Genomic DNA, 17625 nt, shown 5'->3' on the forward strand with positions numbered 1-17625 from the left:
ACCTGGCACGGCACGAACCAGCCACCTGCTGCCACCCAGCCCCTCCGCCTCTTCCCGGGACCAGGCTGGTGGTTCCCGGGAGCCTGCCCAGGTCCACAAGAGGCGGGCGCCCACCTGGTCTAGTGCAGAGATCGTGGACCTCATCCACGACCTCCGCACTAGGCATAGGAAATTGGCCGTCTAGGGCAGGATAGCTGCCAGCCTGTTCACCCAGGAGCAGGTTTGCATGAAAATCAGGGTGGTCCAGTGAGACCCCCCGACCCTGAGCCCTGAGCTTAGAATGGCTGTACTGGGTCAGACCAAAGGTCCATCTAGCCCAGTAGCCTGTCTGCCGACAGCAGCCAATACTAGGGACCCTGGAGGGGATGGACCAAAGACAATGACCAATCCATTTGTCTCATGCCATCCATCTCCAGCCTTCCACAAACAGAAGCCAGGGACACCATTTCTACCCCCTGGCTAATAGCACTCCATGGACCCAACCTCCATGAATTTATCTAACTTCTCTTTAAACTCTGTTATAGTTCTAGCCTTCACAGCCTCCTGCAGCCAGGAGTTCCACAGGTTGACTATTTGCTTTGTGAAGAAGAACTTTCTGTTATTAGTTTGAAGCCTGCTACCCATTCATTTCATTTGGTGTCCTCTAGTCCTTCTATTATGGGAAGTAATGAAGAACTTTTTTGTATGCACCCTCTCCACCCCACTCATGCTTTTATAGACCTCTATCATATCCCCCCTCAGTCTCCTCTTTTCTAAGCTGAAAAGTCCCAGTCTATGTAGCCTCTCTTCATATGGGACCTGTTCCAAACCCCTGATCATTTTAGTTGCCCTCCCCTCTCCCAGCCTCTCTCTTCCCCTCTCCCACCTCCTTTTCCCAGTCTCCCCGAGTTTTGTTCAATAAAGAGAGTTTCTATTTTTGAACACACGTGTCCTTTATTTTGTACATCAGGAAGGGGGGGGCTAGGGAGGGGTAAGTGGAAGGAGGTGAGGGAGGAATGGGGTATGAACTCCCAATGGGGAGGACTGGGGTGGTTCTGTGGGCTCCTTGGGGTGGAAGCTCTCCTGCAACCCCCCGATTGACCTCCCCCCCGGATGACAGCCTGCGGCAAGTGCAGCCGGGCTGATGTCCGAGTGCTGTGATGTGCCGAGTGTGGGCACTCAGGGCACTCCAAGCCAGGACTGATTTGCAAGCGGGGAACCCCTGAGAACTGTGTGTCCGGGGTGGGGGTCGGGTCCCTTTAAGCACAGCCCTCGGCTAGCCTGAGACAGCAGCTCCACGCTCTAAGTCCTAACCTGATGCCCTGCCGGCACTGCTTCCGGCCAGCCTTAACCCCGGTTCAGGGTCCACTCAGTGTGGACATGCTAGTTCGAATGAGCAAAATGCTAATTTGAACTAGTTTTTAGGTCTAGATGCGCTAGTTCGAATGAGCTCAGTTCGAGTTAGCGCTGTAGTGTAGACAGACCCAGCTTGACACAGCCCCGGCCGGGTTGGTTTAGTTGGGATTGGTCCTGCCTAGAGCAGGGGGCTGGACTTGATGACTCCTAAGGGGCGGGTCGGAGGGGCGGGGCTCCCCAAGGGGCGGGGCTAGCTGAATGGCTGGGCAAAGGCCGGAGGCGGGAGGGGGGCGGCTGTGATGTCAGAATGGGCGGGGCGCGCGGCCGTGCGCGTGGCGGGGTCACGTCCCCGGCGTGAGGTCGCGGGGCCGGAAGCGCCGGGCGGTTCGGCGGCGGTCGCGAGCTGGCGGGGGCTTGGGCGTCGCGGCCCGGCCTGGGTCTCGGGCGGGCGGCGCTGAGCGGCGGGGCCGGGCCGGGCATGCGCGGGGCGCGCCGGGGCGCAGCCGCTGCCATGCCGGGGGGCAGCAAGACCCGCCTGCCCGACAGGTGAGCCCCGCCCCCGCGCCTGGAGCCCCGCCCCCGCCTGCTCGGAAATACCCCCCCCCCCCGCCCAGGGGCGCGTGGTGGCCTCCTCCTGTGGGCGCGTCCCCGTCCTCCCCCCCCCCCCGCCTCCTCCTGTGGGCGCGTCCCCGTCCTCCCCCCCCCCGCCTCCTCCTGTGGGCGCGTCCCCGTCCTCCCCCCCCCCGCCGCCTCCTCCTGTGGGCGCGTCCCCGTCCTCCCCCCCCCCCCCGCCGCCTCCTCCTGTGGGCGCGTCCCCGTCCTCCCCCCCCCCCGCCGCCTCCTCCTGTGGGCGCGTCCCCGTCCTCCCCCCCCCCGCGCCTCCTCCTGTGGGCGCGTCCCCGTCCTCCCCCCCCCCGCCGCCTCCTCCTCCTGTGGGCGCGTCCCCGTCCTCCCCCCCCCGCCGCCTGCTCCTGTGGGCGCGTCCCCGTCCTCCTCCCCCCCCCCCGCCTGCTCCTGTGGGCGCGTCCCCGTCCTCCCCCTCCCCCGCCTGCTTCTGTGGGCCCGTCCCTCCCCCCCCCCCCGCCTCCTCCTGTGGGCCCGTCCCACAGGTCCTGGCCATCCGCTTTGCAGGTGGGATCCGGGACCAGAAAACCTTGTTCCCTGAAACCACTGAGCTGGGAGCTGTTGGGATCGGGCCTGTTATGCGGGGGGGGGGCGGGTACGTGCGTGTCCGTCTGTCCGTCCCCTCCTTGCTCTTCAGCTGCGTCCTCCCTGCCTGTTATCCGGCAGGGATGCGAAAGGTTAACCCGTAAGCTCTTAATCCGTGATACTGACCCGTTCTGGTTAACCTGTAACTGGTGGGAGCTGGAGCCACGGGGCAGGGGGCTCTTCCAGCCCTGTGGGGGGGCCATGGTGGACAGGGGCTGCTCCAGTTATCTGTAGAAGTCCCTGTCCTCTGCAGGCCTGGGCGCCCCACAGGCGCTGGACTAGATTGTCCATCTTGCCTACGCTCCCTTTTGTGCCCACGAAAGGTCATGATACCATCTACATGTTTTGTTAGCCTGTAAAGTGCTACCAGAACATTTATTGTTTTACAATGTTTGCAGAATGTCTGGGACTGATTGTAGAAGGCTGGACATGCGATAGTAATGGAGCCTTTGTCCTTATGTTTCTTTTGGGAGGGTCTCTGTGAACTGTATGAAATCATTGGGCTGATTGTGCTCTGAAACCAGGACATCTATAGTTTCACTTCCACATTTATCATAGGCAAGGCTCAACAATTAGTGTAATTTGTTGCCTTTGGCGAGTAGATTACAAGCTGCGCAGCACTGCTGGCGAGCCCTGATCTTAGGTAACTCTGCCTTCAATGCAAAACAGTGCCTAAGTGGTTTGCCTTTCTGATGGCTACTTTACTACTTGTACATCTGTCCAGAACACTGAGGGGGGACTGAAAGAAATGTGACTTTGCGGGTTTTAGTTTGTGCCCTTGGCAATAAACTGATTTTGCAATATACAGTAATGGTGTTACAATTTGCAACACTAATATCAATAGCTGGGTGTAAATAATGTTTAATGGGACTAAATCAGTTGATGTTAACTGATCTGAATTTGTTGACACAGAGAAATTGGGATTTGGTAATAAATCTGTATTAGTTTGCAATAAGCCTTGCCAGCAGGAAGTAAATAAAGCCCTGTCAAAAAGAGACATAGGATGAAGACAGACTGTAAAAAGCAAGACTCTATGGGACGTCATGGTCTTAATCATATCATCTCTCTTTTAGATGGACTGACTACCTCCCTCTTGGACAAAGAATGCCTGGTACTAGGTTCATCGCCTTCAAAGTTCCTTTAAAAAAGGTAAATATGGCCTCTTTGGGGATCTTTTTGGATCTGCAGTTTTTAACCATATCAGAAAACATGGATTTAGTGATGTCACCGCTGGGATTTTTTTTCCCAAAGATGTTAGGGTTGGTTGTGTTGCGGGGAGAACTTTATTTCAAGGAAGATATCTGAAAATTAAAGTGATTCAGACCAGGTCTACACCACAGAATTCTGTCAGTTGGGGATCACACCCCATCACAAACAGAGCTGGCCAGCAGAAGCCTCTAGTGTAAATGCAATTATACCAACTACACTTCTGTGGTATAGCTTGTTACACTTGTGTGGGGCAGTTTTGATGCCATTACAAAGAGTTTTGCAAATACAGCTGAACCCACACAAGGAGTGCTTTGCCCATTTGGAGTGCTGTTACTCCCATATTAGTAAAGTGCTCCTGGTGTAGCCATGGCCTAAATTTAATTTATGTTAAGAGAAAGATTTGGAAGATAGAACTTTAGGGGATATAAAATAAAAGCCTGAGGGGACCACAAACCTTAAACTTCAGAAGATGTAAGCACAGAGTTAAAGCTACTGCAGTGTCCTTTGTATTGCAACCATTGTTCTTTGAGTGACAGTTTGTGGAGGTTTCTCATCAAGTTTGTTAAACATGAGTGGCCAGTTATTTAGCAGTAGTAGCCATAGGTGATTTTATATGGTATGTTTAGGCACAGCAGGGCTGGGGTTTTTTGGTATCCTGCTATAAAGTAATGTGAATTCCGTGTGTCTTTTGGATGAGCGTCAGAGAGCTTCTTGTAACAAATCTGGCATAAATGTGGCAATCTTCATAAAAGCAAATTGTGCAGCCATTATTGTAGTTGGAGTTTGGGTATTAAAAATAGGCCACGGCTGATGACATATCTGCTGTGTGTTAAATTTAGCCATTTATCGGTATGGTGCTGAAAGATCTTTCTCCATTATAAGGACAAGTTTCTAATCGCTCCTTTTGAGTGTGCAGAACTGTCTAGGTCTGTAATCCAGTCTGACCCACCTGGAGTACCCAACTACTAAGGTGTTTTGTCCCCTTTATATCAATATAAACAGTAGCTGCTATTTATCAGAAGTATTGGATGATTTTGCTCCCTTGTTGCCTCCCTTGCGTAGCATCTTGATTGCTATAGAGATGAAAATCTCAGCATGTGCAAAAAATAATTTCTTTACCATGCTTGCAGATTTAAAAATGTGTAAGACAATAAGCTTGTGAATACTGGCAGATGATCCTGTGACTGGCCCAAGTAGTAGCATTTAAAGGTGAACCTTCACCTCTTTAGATGCATTTCTCTGCCAGTTGTGTATCCTCTTGGAATTACTACCAGATGTGTCTACATGTAGAGAGCCCCAGTCCCCATAACATGTGGGATTCAGTTCTTGGAACACAGCTGAGTCTGGTTCTCTAACAGTGGGGAGAAGATTCATTCAATAGATGAAGACATCAAGGCTCATCAGTAGTTAATGTATCTGCTAATACCTGAGGTCTCTTCCTGTCTGGTACCTACATTCTGACACCATGTACCTTTTTAGGGGCTTCACCATTGTGCTGTGGGTTGGTGGATGATTTAAGTCTTTATTCTGGTGATCCCTGGAGTGTGTGGTAACTCTCTCCCAAAGTTGCTGTGAGATTTTATGGTTGTAAAGTGCCTTGAGAGAGGCTGCCACAATTGTGCGGTGTATACTATTCAGTATTGCTATTTCTTGCCAGAGTTTTGAATGGAGACTTGCCCCAAAAGACAGATTTTCTCCTTATGACCTCCTTAAGAAAATTAGAGAACAGAAAGAAGAACTTGGCATGATCATTGATCTGACATACACAACACGCTATTATGGACCAGAGGTAAGTTAGGCTGTAAAAACTATCCTACCTCCCACTATGTCTATTCCCTTGCTGGTTTCCTGTGGGACAACGAACATGTTGCGTATCCCTTCTGTGCATTGGATTTCCCCCTGCTCAGAGGCACTGGGAAGATTAATCCATTGAAAATTGTGAGATTCCGAAACTGAGGAAGGGACAAGATTGTGCTTTTGTGGCTCTGAAAGCAGGATCAGGGCCTAAGAATCCACACTACGCCCAAATCAATGAAGCAGTCCTCAAATTTCTCTGTATATGGTGCACTCTGTAAATGACCACATATTACCGTGTTTTGTCATTTAACTTTCACAGCACTGCTAAACAAGCTTTCAAAATTCAGTTGAAATTATTATTTATTGGTGGCATTAATTAAAATACTGCTCCAGCCCTTCTCCTACATGCACTTTATGTTTGTAAAAGGTAGATGTGTAAGACTCCTGGGACAAACAATAGCAAAGGAATATGTTGGTCAAAAATATTTTTGACCTCCGCCCTATAGTGACAGTTGTAAGTGGGCTATCAGAGCTAGTATTTTGATATTCGTTCATGAATCACAGTTACTAAACGTGGCATGTAATGTCTCCATAGTGTAAAACTACTCTAGTTCATAACTCTTTAAGGTGTGTATTTTTACAGCCCTTACATGAGTTTTGGTTCACTGTTAGAATTAGTTCAGGAAAATTTTACTCCATACATTTATACATAATTGTATTTAAGCGCTTCTAAGAGACACATGGTATATCTGACTACATAGTGCTGTTATAACATACCCAAGTTACCATAAAATCTCGAGTATAATGCACTTTTTTTTTCTGGGTCAAAGTCAGGGTGCGCATTATACATAGCTGTTATTTTTTAAAGTTTTATTTTGACTCCCACACAAGGCGAGAAGCCGGTGGTGCCTCCAGGCTGTAGTGCCCTGGCTCCTTCAAGCTGCGCCCGGGGGCCCCTGTGGCAGGCTGGGAGTGGAGAGCGAGCTGCAGAGTGCGTTGCCCCCTGGGCGCAGCAGGGCATGGGAGGAGAAGGCGGTGAGGCACTCTGCTGAGGGGCCACCAACTTCCCTGGCCCGGGTTGTCCTGGCCGGGCCATCCCCTTACTCTTAGCTGCAGCTACCAATGATGGCCGGGTCCAGGCTGTGGGTCTGGCGGAGCCTCCACTTGGAGAGGCTCTCGGAGGACGTAGCTGTGCCTGGGGACCCCCGCGGCTGGCGCACGCCGGGCGTGGCGCACAGGCAGCTGTCTGGGGGGGGCCCCTGCGGCAGGCGCAAGCTCGGTGTGGTGCATGGGCAGCCCAGGGCCGGCTCCAGGAAGCAGGCGAGGCTGGGCTTGGTGCTGGCGGACCTGTTGGCAGGAGTGTGGATCTATAGGTGCGCATTATATATAGGAGTTCAGTTTTTTCCATGATTCTGACATTGGAAAGCTAGGGTGCGCATTATATATAGGTGTGCATTATACTCGCGATTTTACGGTATTGCGGAGGACTTCTCTTACCAGACTAAAATTACAGAGTCACCCTTTCGGGTTTAGTTTTGGAACTATAAAGCAGTGCTTTTTGTAAAGCATGTGGACCCTTTCAGTGAGGGAAACGTTTTGTTTTATGCTCCATATGAAAATGTGCTCGATTTTCCTTGTTTTTTGTAGGAGCTACCAAAGACACTGTGCTACTCCAAGATCTTGACAGTTGGACATGAAGTACCAGATAACGAAACTATTTTTAAATTCAAATGTGCTGTAAAAGAGTTTTTACGGGAGAACAGAGATAACGGTGAGCATAAATTGCTTCTGATTCTTACCTGATTCTCTTGATTGCAAACTCCATTGTAATAAATCTTTTGAGCTAAAATGAATTCAACTTAGATTTCAATGTGCTAGAGAAATGTTCTGGTATTCTTTTACACAATTAGTTCCCTGCATTGGGTAACCAGTGTAAATGTTGTCTCCTCTTGGTGCATGAAGATCCAAAGAGGGTGTCAAGGAAGCAATGCCTATTGCCATTGGTAGCAGCAGTAACATTGGATTCATGGTTAAGTGGACACTAGGGATGGGAACAAGTAGTCAACTACCTGATAAGCAGGAGCTTATGAGGTAGCACTATCGACTACTCGATCTGTCCCCCCTCCCCTCATCCCCCTTGCCGCTCTGCACTCTTAAAGGGACAGAAAGGAGCTGGCTCGCAAAGACGCTGACTCAGTCTCTAATCTCCTGCTGGATCTCAGGACAACATACCCCCCTCCCCCGCTCCCCTGGTGAGCAGCCAGTCCAGAGGGGCTCAGCACAAGTCCCCCACCCTCCTCCCACATCCTCTCTCCGCTGCCACTCTGCGTTCTTAAAGGGATAGAGCATCTGGTCTGCACAAGCCCCCCTCTATCTCCCTGCTGCCACTCTGCATTCTGAAAGGGACAGAGCAGCGGCAGTAGGTCCCTAGGTCTCTAAGCACAAGGCCCTCCCTCCCCCCATTCCCCCATTGTCGCTCTGCACTCTTAAAGTGAGAGGGACCCTTGGGATGGGCTGCCACTTCTTTGTCCCTTAAAGAATTCAGAGTGGCAGTGGAGGGGGGCGGGATGGGGGGTCTTGTGCTGAGACACCCATGGGACTAGCTGCTGCTGCTCTGTCCTGTTCAGAAGGCAGAGTGGTAGTGGGGAAGGGGTTGTCCCGAGATCCAGAGGGGGACCAGAGTCTGAGCCAGCATCTTTGCGTACCAGCTCCTCTCTGTCTCTTTAAGAGTGCAGAGCGGCAGTGCGGGAATTGGGAGGACTTGTGCTGAGCCCCGGAAGTGAGCGCTGTAACTGCCCTTCCTTAACGGTTAATCAAGTAGTCGATGGAAATTCCATCGACTGCTTGACTAGCAAATTAATCGCTACTCCACATCCTTAGTGGACCGTGTGCTGTGCATTAGTACAGGCAAGAACAGTGAGGTTTCATCTAGTAGTAAACAAATTTTTGGACAAATTTGTAGGTTCCGGCAATTTGAAACGACCGTCAAACTCACAAATTGCTTTGTGTAGTCACAAAATGGTTAGAGGACATGGTGGAGCTGCTGCCACTTTAATATTAAACTATTGTGCTAGCACACTTAGATGGGGTGTGGCACACCCAGGTTCGAATCCCAGCTGTTCAGCAAATTTGAAATGGACTGTTTAGATACACCAATCATTTTTTAAAATGTCAGATTCAGTTCAACATAAACTAAGGTCTGTTCAGTTTTTTGGTACTGCTGTCAAACCAAAAAATCAATTGGTTGCCCAGCTCTAATTTAATTTCTAAAGCATCACTATCACTGCAGATCTGCATATGAGCCTTATGTTAAGCATTAACCCGGATTTATGCTCATAGAACCCTCCTGGAGGGTTGTTCTTTATACTGTCGTTGTTTCTTGTATGATGGGCCCATGTTTTCTTTTAAACAAGATTTGTGACTGAATCGTGACCTTCCTGGCTTTTATAAGCAAGTGAATAATCAGGGATAAGTAGCCATGAATGTGAGCTTGTCTTTAAGCACTGTTGTAGACATGTTAATTTATGTTGGTGTAATCTGTGAATGACTAAAAATGTAATCAGATATGCTTCCTTCTACTTTCTGGTGCATGCGGCCTGCCTAAAAGCAAACCCAGGGTTTTTAATATAAACTTGAATTTCCTGTCTCATAGATAAACTCATTGGAGTTCACTGCACTCATGGCTTAAATCGAACTGGTTACCTTGTTTGTAGGTGAGTCATCTTAAACTCTTGTAGCTAAATGGGAATTTCTCTGGAATCACAAAGGATGGGAAAACTATTTATCCAATGTCTGCCTCTCTGTAGTTAATCCTGGACTAACATAAAGTGCACCCGTATGTCAAGGGCCCAGTGACCCTATAAAGTTCTGGATTTCTTGAACATCCATAATGGAGAGTTCTCTGGACAGATTAGTATAAATATACTTATAGACATGTAGGATTTTTTGTGCATGGTTCTTGGTATTGTTAGAATTTTACCTCTGTCATAAAAGCTGTGAGTATTTCATTAGCCCACGAGCAGGGAAACTTTTTTGGGTTGGGAGCCGCTGACCTACAGGAAAATCAGTCAGGGGGGTGCATACATGTGAGAAGCACCAAAAAAAAAAAAAAAGCTCTAGCCCATCATGGCCTGTAAATACACATGCTAAGAAAAGCATCCAGAGAGAGAAAGGTTTGTCTTTCATTCTCAAGCATTATTCCTGTATAATGTTGCTCTGTTCAGGTACCTAATTGATGTTGAAGGCATGGACCCCAATGTCGCGATAGAGTGTAAGTATAAGGAGATTACCTGTTTTTCCTGTTTCTTTTATGGGGCGAAACAGTGGCTTATGTTCAAAAGGTGCAAGGCTCTAGGAGAGGTAGGAGGTTGGCGCTCTGACCAGAGTGCACAGGGAGAACTTTTAAGAAGTTTTGTAAGATAGGGAGAGCAGATGGATATGTGGAAATGAGGGCAAAGAGGAAGAGGTCTATTATGACAATGGATTGATTTTTGCCACTGTGCTCATGAAATCCATCTTAAGCCAGACTGACTTCCGTGAATCTCTGGGTTGGATAGCCAGGTGACTTATGGGTGAGTGTGCCTTATAAATTGGGTAGTGTTCTATTCCATTGCCACTCCATCTCACTATATCCTTATAAACAAGAGAAGACTTGCTCAACCCTGTGCGTCCTTCATGCAACCATGAGTTGTCATCCAGGGGACACTAGAAATGGAGTTACACCTTGATGATTTAAATGATCACTCTTCATTCTAGTCTGCATCTCTCTTCGGTGCCTTAAATAACATCTTCCTAATATCCTCCCTTCCAGTATCTCCGTGCTTAACCTGTGCTCAAATGACCCTAACGAAATGACTGGTAGTGAGTTGGAAGTGTTAAAATCATTCTCAAAATTCTTTATTGCTGCTAATGCAGTGTGTGCCTTCAGTGCTTTGCCAACATACGATCTGTCCCTGAGAGACCCTCATGTAAAATGTGTGTTAATGGTGCCTTGCAACTTAACTCTGCCCCCTTCGTAGTGTTCAACAGGTCACGAGGACATTCTATAGAGAGGAAGAACTATATTGAGGACCTTCAGAAGGGCCCCATCAGAATGTAAGTCATTGCTTCTATATTTCAACGTTATGTATTAGTATCTGGGTGCTAAAATGAAGAATGGCTCACATCAGCTATGGAATGGACCCGAGTAGCCTTTTTGAGCCTGTTTGCTGATGAGGAAGGATGGATCAGTGGATAGGGAGAGGAACGGGAGGCCAGGAGATCTGGTCTCTATTCCAGATTCTGGTGGTGACCTTGGACTAGTCATTTGGCCTTCCAGTAGATCAGTTCCCCCATCTTTAAAATGGGATCGTGTGTATTTGTTACTGAGACTGAAAAGAGCATTGAAACTTCCCTTAATGTTTCTGTATAACCGAACTGAGCAAATGGAATCTTTTTTGCTTAAGGAACCACGATGCAGATGGACGAGCATTTGACTTGATGAAAGGACAAAGCAGCACTGCACCAAATGTAGATTTCCAAGTAGCTGCCCATCATCCGTATGCAGAACAGCTCCCCCAGGCAGACAGCAGGTCAGTATTTAGTTTTTTTGTCTCAAACATCAGGTACGGCTGAGAGGGTTAGATCAAAGGGAAAGGTATCTGTGAAAGTGACCAAGGCGGATAGGAGCACAGGACCGCAAGCCGGGCTTTCGTGTCTGAATCTTAGACAAAAAGAGTTTTAGGACCAGGAACTGGGTTTAGACTCAGCTGCTTAGACTGGTTCAGCCATAGTATGGACAAGGACTATAGATCAGGTTTTCTTCTGTGGCAGTTATTTAAACTTATAGGCACTGTGCCGGGATACATTGTGGGAGGAGAAGAATAAATTAATGTAGGAGGAAACACAATAGTTTTACTACTCTGATACTTGAGCATGAAGAACGGCCTACCCTAAGATTCAGACTTCAGCGACTTATAAGGCTGTAATTCTTTTCCTTCTCTTAGGCTCTTCCCTTCTTGGCGAGGAAAGAGAGGAAAAAGGGAACACAGGTAAATAGCTTCCTCTTCACTCGTGGGTTGTAGACATTTGCACTTTTTCCTGTCCAGTGTCATATTAATGACCTGATACCACATTTGCAGCTCCCACCTGTTAAGTGATCCTCACTAGTCCGTCCTTCATGGCAGAGGGTCTAAAGGTGAACTCCCACTTCCTAAAGTGTAATGCATTATTGGGAGGAATTTACTTCTTCCTTAGTTTGTGATTTGGGAGTTTCAAACAAATCTGGTTGGCTTTTGTAAACTGAAGGAGATAAAAGTACAAGAATGCTCTTTTAAGAGATAATCTGTTGCATAATACAGAACTGAACCTTCCAGTGTAGGGTTGACAATCAAATGAAAGTGACCAAGGAAATGTTTCATAACCTTGAATTGCTTCTGCTGGGCTAAAATATGGGGGATAGACAGGATATTCCTGCATTTAGGACTAGGAATGTAGTAGGATAACCATGTACACGGTTACCCAATAAGCCTGGGTTTATTGGTTACTGTGAATGGTTACATGCAGGGAGCCCCACTCTCAGGGAGCTGGCTACCATCCCACACTGCTGCTCTGTGTCAGAGCCCTCAGGGTGGGGCAGCGTCTGGCTACCTCGGAGCAGGGTGGGTGACGGGAGCCAGCTTAAAAGCTGGTTCCTGGCATGTACCGGCTCCCAGGGCACTGACTGGTGCCCTGTGCTGCTGCCTCTGTATCGAAGGCAGCAGCTTGGGGTGGCAGCTAGCTCTCTGGGAGTGGGACTGGCAGGCGGGAGGCAGTTCACGCCAGGAGCTGGCTGCCGCCCCAAACTCCAGGTTTGTGTAATCATGTAACCACTGAAATGTTCAGTGGTTACATTGTTACCTAGTTACCTGCTCTTTAACATTCCTAGTTAGGACAAAGCTGGATGGGGTGGAAGGAAGGAGAAATATCTTGACACAAGTCAACTGTAGAAGAGGAAGACCGGGGTAATACTTACAGTAAGCTAAAGAGGAGGTCACTGCTTCATATTTTCAAAAGATCTTAATATTTTTCCTCTGAAGATCTATGTAAACGCAAAGAACTAAGATAGTCTTAACATGATTAATAGGCCCTGTAATTGATGCCTCACTGGTGCAGTTTTATCTCTAGAGTAGCTTAAAGCTTCAAGGAATGAGACCTCCTGAACAGGTAAATAACCTTGATCTTTCTCTTTCAGAGCCCTATACCCTGTCAGGAATTTCCACAGAGTTTATGACCATGGGAGATCATCTTATTCCAAGGAATGCACCCCTACAGCCAACCTGGCCCAGCAAACACCTTCTTACAGCGTGGGGCCTGTCAACTACCCTGTTCAACTACCTTATAATGAACAGTACAGTGGTTACAATGGACCATACTTTCCAGGGCAAAATCCTCATATAGAACAGAAAAAGTATAAGCAGAAAACATCCAGACTCAAGAGGAATTACTATACAAATTGATGCGAGGGGCTCATCGGGTGAAAGAACTTGGTAGTGCGCTATCTGGAGTCTGCTCTGTTATTTTTTTTTATCCTAAAAACTTTATTTGAAAATGAGTCTTTTATTCTAATCCTTTGCTGTGGTGCTGATCACTGGCCAAGAACCCATCAGGAAACACAAAGGAAGGACTCATTCATTTTAATATTGAGACTGTTTTAAGTTTTATTTTTTCCCAAGTATCTTCGTAACAAAATCCCATCTTTTTACAGGATTGAAATATTGTGACATCCGTGTTTAAATTACTTACCCAGTTCTAAATGGACACCCAGGATAAATACGGATCTAAACTGAATAGGTGGTTTCCATGAGAAATGTCATGTGCATTTTTTAACTCTGAAAGAATTGTGTGTTAAATGTAACACCTTCTCCTGCAGCTGTATAGTAATATCTGCAAGGTAACCAAGGTGAAACTGAATAGTAGAGCTGGCCAGAGATCAGCCTTTCCAGCCCATAAAAGATGAAATTTTGCATTTTGTTTGTTTCCCAAATTTAAAAAAACTTCATGGGAAGGACAGACTATAAAAAAAAATCCATTTTGGGAAGTCAATGCAGAATTTTTTGGCTTGCTGCCTAGCACCCTTTGAAGTCTGTTTTCTGGTGGTTGGTTTTCCATTGCAAGATCTATCTAAATTGATGTGTCCACTGAATGTTTCACTTTTCTTTTGCAAAATGCCAATTCATCAAAATCCTTCAGCTGGCAAACTTTGGACCAGTTCTACTTAATAGCCTAAATTTCCTTTGTCTAAGGGGAGCAAAATCTAAAACACACAATCCTCTTCATTTTACTGTTTTAAGTGTGTTTTTTAACCTTAATATTCCCAAAAATGTTTTTGAGGACTCAGTGACCCTGGGAAGCTGAAGTTTTGTAGTTCAGATCCAGCCCATCTTGAAACTAAATGGCAGCACGGTCTTTGCTCCTTGTCCACTTCCCATGAGACAGGTGTATGTTGCAGGCCACCATGGTTATCACTCTGTGTGGCCATCTTGCAGAGACTCCCTCCTCACCTCAAAGCTGATGGGTGTGGAGGCACGTTGTCATTTATATCCATGAAACTTGCATTAACTCTCCCAGCTTTGTGGAGAAATGGAAGCTGAAAGCCCTGGAGATCAGTCAGGCACCTCTTTCTAGCAGCATTAAATTCACAGCAGATTGCTAGTGCCCATTTAGTGAGGCTAACATAATGGTCCCAGTTCTGTGAGAATGTGGAGCAGATTGTGTCACTTAAGCTTTGTCCTCATTGGTTATAAAGGAGATTTCTTTACGGCAAGATAAGTGCAAGATTGTTCTTACTGTACCATCGTAAGTGGAGGCAAGGTACTTGGAGTGTTTTCTGAGAGGTGGCCAGGCGAGGTCTGCGCTGTACCGCTACCTGGGGCTGACTGTTGCTGAGTTGACCTCTTAGTAAAGCTGAAATGCCTTGTCTCCAATGTGTGTTGTAGCAGAACAGGTGATGCAACCTTTGTGTCAGGGAAGAAAAGCCCTAGCCAAAGTTTCTTCCACCAGCAACAGGATTCTGAACCCAGCACACTGAAAGCTGCTCTGGATTCAAATGTGTGCTCCAAGGTCATAGTCCTGGAATAAAAGCAATCAAGTCTCCTCCCTAACCTGAGAGCTTCAAGTGGACAGGATTGCATGTGCCTTGGCCTCTTGACTTCTTTCCTCATTCAGTTGCTGGCTGGTGTGAAGCCCTTCGCACTTACTCTCTGATAAAGATGTGGGAGAGAAATCAATGCAGTCTGCAGCTTTCACAGGAATATTGGTTCTTGTACTTGAGTTAGTCACATCTCTGTGGTGGTATTAACTGCTGCAGTCGGCAAAGGTATGTTTTAAATTGAAAGTAAAGTTGAAACTTCATAAAGAGTGTTAATGAGCTTCTGCTCCTGCAGTGCTTTATAAACTTGCTGTGGATTTTATAAATGACTCTACCTGGCTGTCCCTTTGCTTGCTATTAAGTGCAGCTGCTGATGGGAGAGGGGGTTAACTGGCAGCAGCTTGCAATAAAATTTACTGACCTCCTAAACCAATCCACCTTTGCTAGTGTTGTTTCTATTCCTGGGTCTGTCTCTGATTTGCTGTTTGACTCAACTTGCCTGTGCCTCTCTCCCCCCCCCCCCCCCATCTGTAAAATTGGTCTGTTTCCCTATATATACTGTTGTAAAATAATTTTATGAGCATTGGATGGAAGGAGTTAAGCAACTAGTTGAGGACTCACAATTTTTGTAAAGAATGTTGGTAAGTACTGTTTACTGTGTAGGACCGGGGTCACCAACTGGTCGATTGCGATAGACTGGTCAATGGCGTTCAGGCCCCCCTACTCTCCATTTCCCCCCCACCCCTTAGAAGCCCCACTACCTACCTCCAGCATAGTGCCGGCTTCCCCTGGGGTGGACGGAAGTCCTGCCTGCAGCTTTGCGCCACTTCTGGGGGTTCCAGAAGTGCACCAGCTGCTCCCCCCCACAACTCTGTGGCGTGCTGGGCGTGCTGCAGGAGGGGGCATCGGCCCTGGAGGAGGAGTGCTGCGGCTTCCCCATGCTGCGGGAGGGGTGAGTCGAGCGCAGGGGTTTCCCTGTGCCGCAGGAACAGGGGTCGGCCCTGGGGTTTGGCCCTGGGGCAGGCACGTGCAGGGCTTTGGCTGCGCTGCGGGAGGGCAGTTTGGCCCCAGGTCAGGTGTGCGTGGGGGTTTGGCTGCGCCGTGGAAGGGGGTTTGGCCCCAGGGCAGGTGCCTGCAGGGGTTTGGCTGCACCACGGGAGGCACGCGCCAGCTTCCCTCGGGGGGAAATCCTGGGAGGAGGCGGGTGCAGGGGACTCTCTGCCCCCACTATCCCCTATTCCCTCTCCCCACTCTCCAGCCTCAGAAACCTGTCCCCACTCGCACCCTTTTCCCTCTCTCCTCCTGGCACCCTGTCCCCAGCCGCAGAAACCTGTCCTCACTAGTACCCTGTCCCCTGCCCTCCCAGCCTCCACTCCCCAGCCTCAGAAACCTGTCCCCACTGGCACCCACTCCCCTGCCTTCCCGGCACCCTGTTCCTTCTCTCTTATCCCCAGCCTCAGAAACCTGTCCCCACTGGCGCCCTGTCCCCTGCTGAAGCACCCAGTAGCACCTTTCCCCAGTACTATGTCCCCTGCTCTCACCAACACAGTTGGGGCCACATTAGTGGAGCTTGGGGGAGAGGAGCTTGGAGAAGGGGTTTTTTTGCATCTCACTTGTGTGGCCTCAACTGACTTTTCTGTGGGTCAGTGAACCCCTGACTCAAAACAGGTTCCCTGCCCTTCTCAGAAATAAAGACAATGCAGAAACTTTTTGTGTTTGACATAGTATTTTATTTGAAAATGAAGCCTGGCCAACAAACCCCCAATTGGGGCCAAGCTCCCATCTGGCCACAGCATCATAACACTCCTGCGCTCCCCTTTCCCCCAGACGCTACATCTGAGCCTATCATACACTGGAACCCCCTGCCCTGAGCCCCTCACATACCCCAACCCAAATTCCTGAACCCTCACATGCAGAAGTCTGTGGCTTGCTTAGTACCCTAACCCTACATCTGACCCCAACACTGTCTGGTCTGGGGCCCCCTCCCTGAGCCAGCGTTTTCTTATCCACCTTCGGCATCCAGATTTCCTCCCAGACCTTGCACCTCTCGCCCCTTCCCACACCCAAATCCCTCATTCCCACCCCGGAGCCTACACATCCTGTCTCAACCCAGAAAGGGTAAGGCTCGACTGCAGGAGTTTTTCAGGATTCTGGAGAGATCTCAGAAAAACTCTTCTGCATCCAGGGATGCATTTGTTCTTCCACTTCTTTTAGTGGAAAAGTAAACATGATCTTTCGGTCACCCCTATATTCCTCTTTCCATGAGGAATAAGGGGGCTTCCAAAAGAAAGGGGTTTTCTGACATTTGATCCAGTCTAGACAGGCCAAATGTTGGAAATTTCTTCCTACAGAAGAATTGAGGGAAAAACCCAGCAGTATAAGGGTTGGGGATAGCAAGTGATGGAGAGGAGGAGACTAGAGAGGGTGGGGCTTCAAGGAAGGGGCGGGGTGGTAGATCTTGGCTTGTTCTGTCATTTAAAAAGTGATCTTGGGTGTAAAAAGGTTGGAGACCACTGATGTAGGAAAATAGGATTATGTTATAAGAGCATGATACAATTTTTAAAAAATCTGCATTTTTGTAAGGAAGACACTTCCCTGATGAGCTTTAAGCCATTGTGACCAACACTGCCCTCCCTTTCAAGGAAAGAATGTGTCCAGGGCCTGGGGCGAATTCAGCATGCACATTTTTAGTGGCTCAGTATGGTACAAATCGAGTGGGCGTGTCTCTCGCGTGCAATCTGTGTCTTGTGCTACAATCTTTCCCATGCGTTTTACTGAGCTAGGGGCTAGTCTGCTCTGTACTGAATACGATGCTCATGTTGCCCTCGGCGGCAGTATGGGGGGGGGTAGGACCAGGCCTTGCCCTGCTACCTGGCTCGGGGCTGGAGTGGAATCCAGGGTTTCTAGCGGGGGGGGCCCAGCCCCTGCTGCCTGAGTGCGGGGGGGGGGGCTGTTGCAGGCAGTGAGGT

General features: G+C 48.4%; 1 protein-coding gene across 2 annotated transcripts; it reads left to right on the forward strand.

Annotated features, from left to right (window-relative positions):
• Nucleotides 1-1653: 1653 nt before the first annotated feature.
• DUSP11 (dual specificity phosphatase 11) lies at nucleotides 1654-15089 on the forward strand. Of its 2 annotated transcripts, none has more exons than XM_075910652.2 (10): nucleotides 1654-1881; nucleotides 3618-3693; nucleotides 5411-5542; nucleotides 7198-7321; nucleotides 9203-9263; nucleotides 9774-9820; nucleotides 10569-10644; nucleotides 10995-11120; nucleotides 11535-11579; nucleotides 12761-15089. In XM_075910652.2, exons 1-10 carry the CDS (start codon nucleotides 1814-1816, stop codon nucleotides 13023-13025), a joined length of 1020 nt encoding a protein of 339 aa, XP_075766767.1. In that variant the 5' UTR covers nucleotides 1654-1813; the 3' UTR covers nucleotides 13026-15089. The 2 variants fall into 2 exon arrangements, with proteins under 2 accessions (XP_075766767.1, XP_014432042.3); XM_014576556.4 differs by lacking the exon at nucleotides 1654-1881 and adding an exon at nucleotides 2512-2644.
• The last annotated feature ends 2536 nt before the right edge of the window (nucleotides 15090-17625 follow it).

Source organism: Pelodiscus sinensis, chromosome 28 (genome assembly GCF_052426305.1).
Source record: "Pelodiscus sinensis isolate ZL-2025 chromosome 28, ASM5242630v1, whole genome shotgun sequence".
NCBI lineage: Eukaryota > Metazoa > Chordata > Testudines > Trionychidae > Pelodiscus > Pelodiscus sinensis.

Excerpts from the sequence above, each read along its gene's own strand:
- DUSP11 (XM_014576556.4), top strand. The coding sequence starts at position 2,538 with ATGCGGGGGGGGGGCGGGTACGTGCGTGTCCGTCTGTCCGTCCCCTCC. Across the intron at positions 3,694-5,410 it reads TCAAAGTTCCTTTAAAAAAG|AGTTTTGAATGGAGACTTGC; the intron begins GTAAATATGGCC and ends ATTTCTTGCCAG. Across the intron at positions 11,121-11,534 it reads CTCCCCCAGGCAGACAGCAG|GCTCTTCCCTTCTTGGCGAG; the intron begins GTCAGTATTTAG and ends TCCTTCTCTTAG.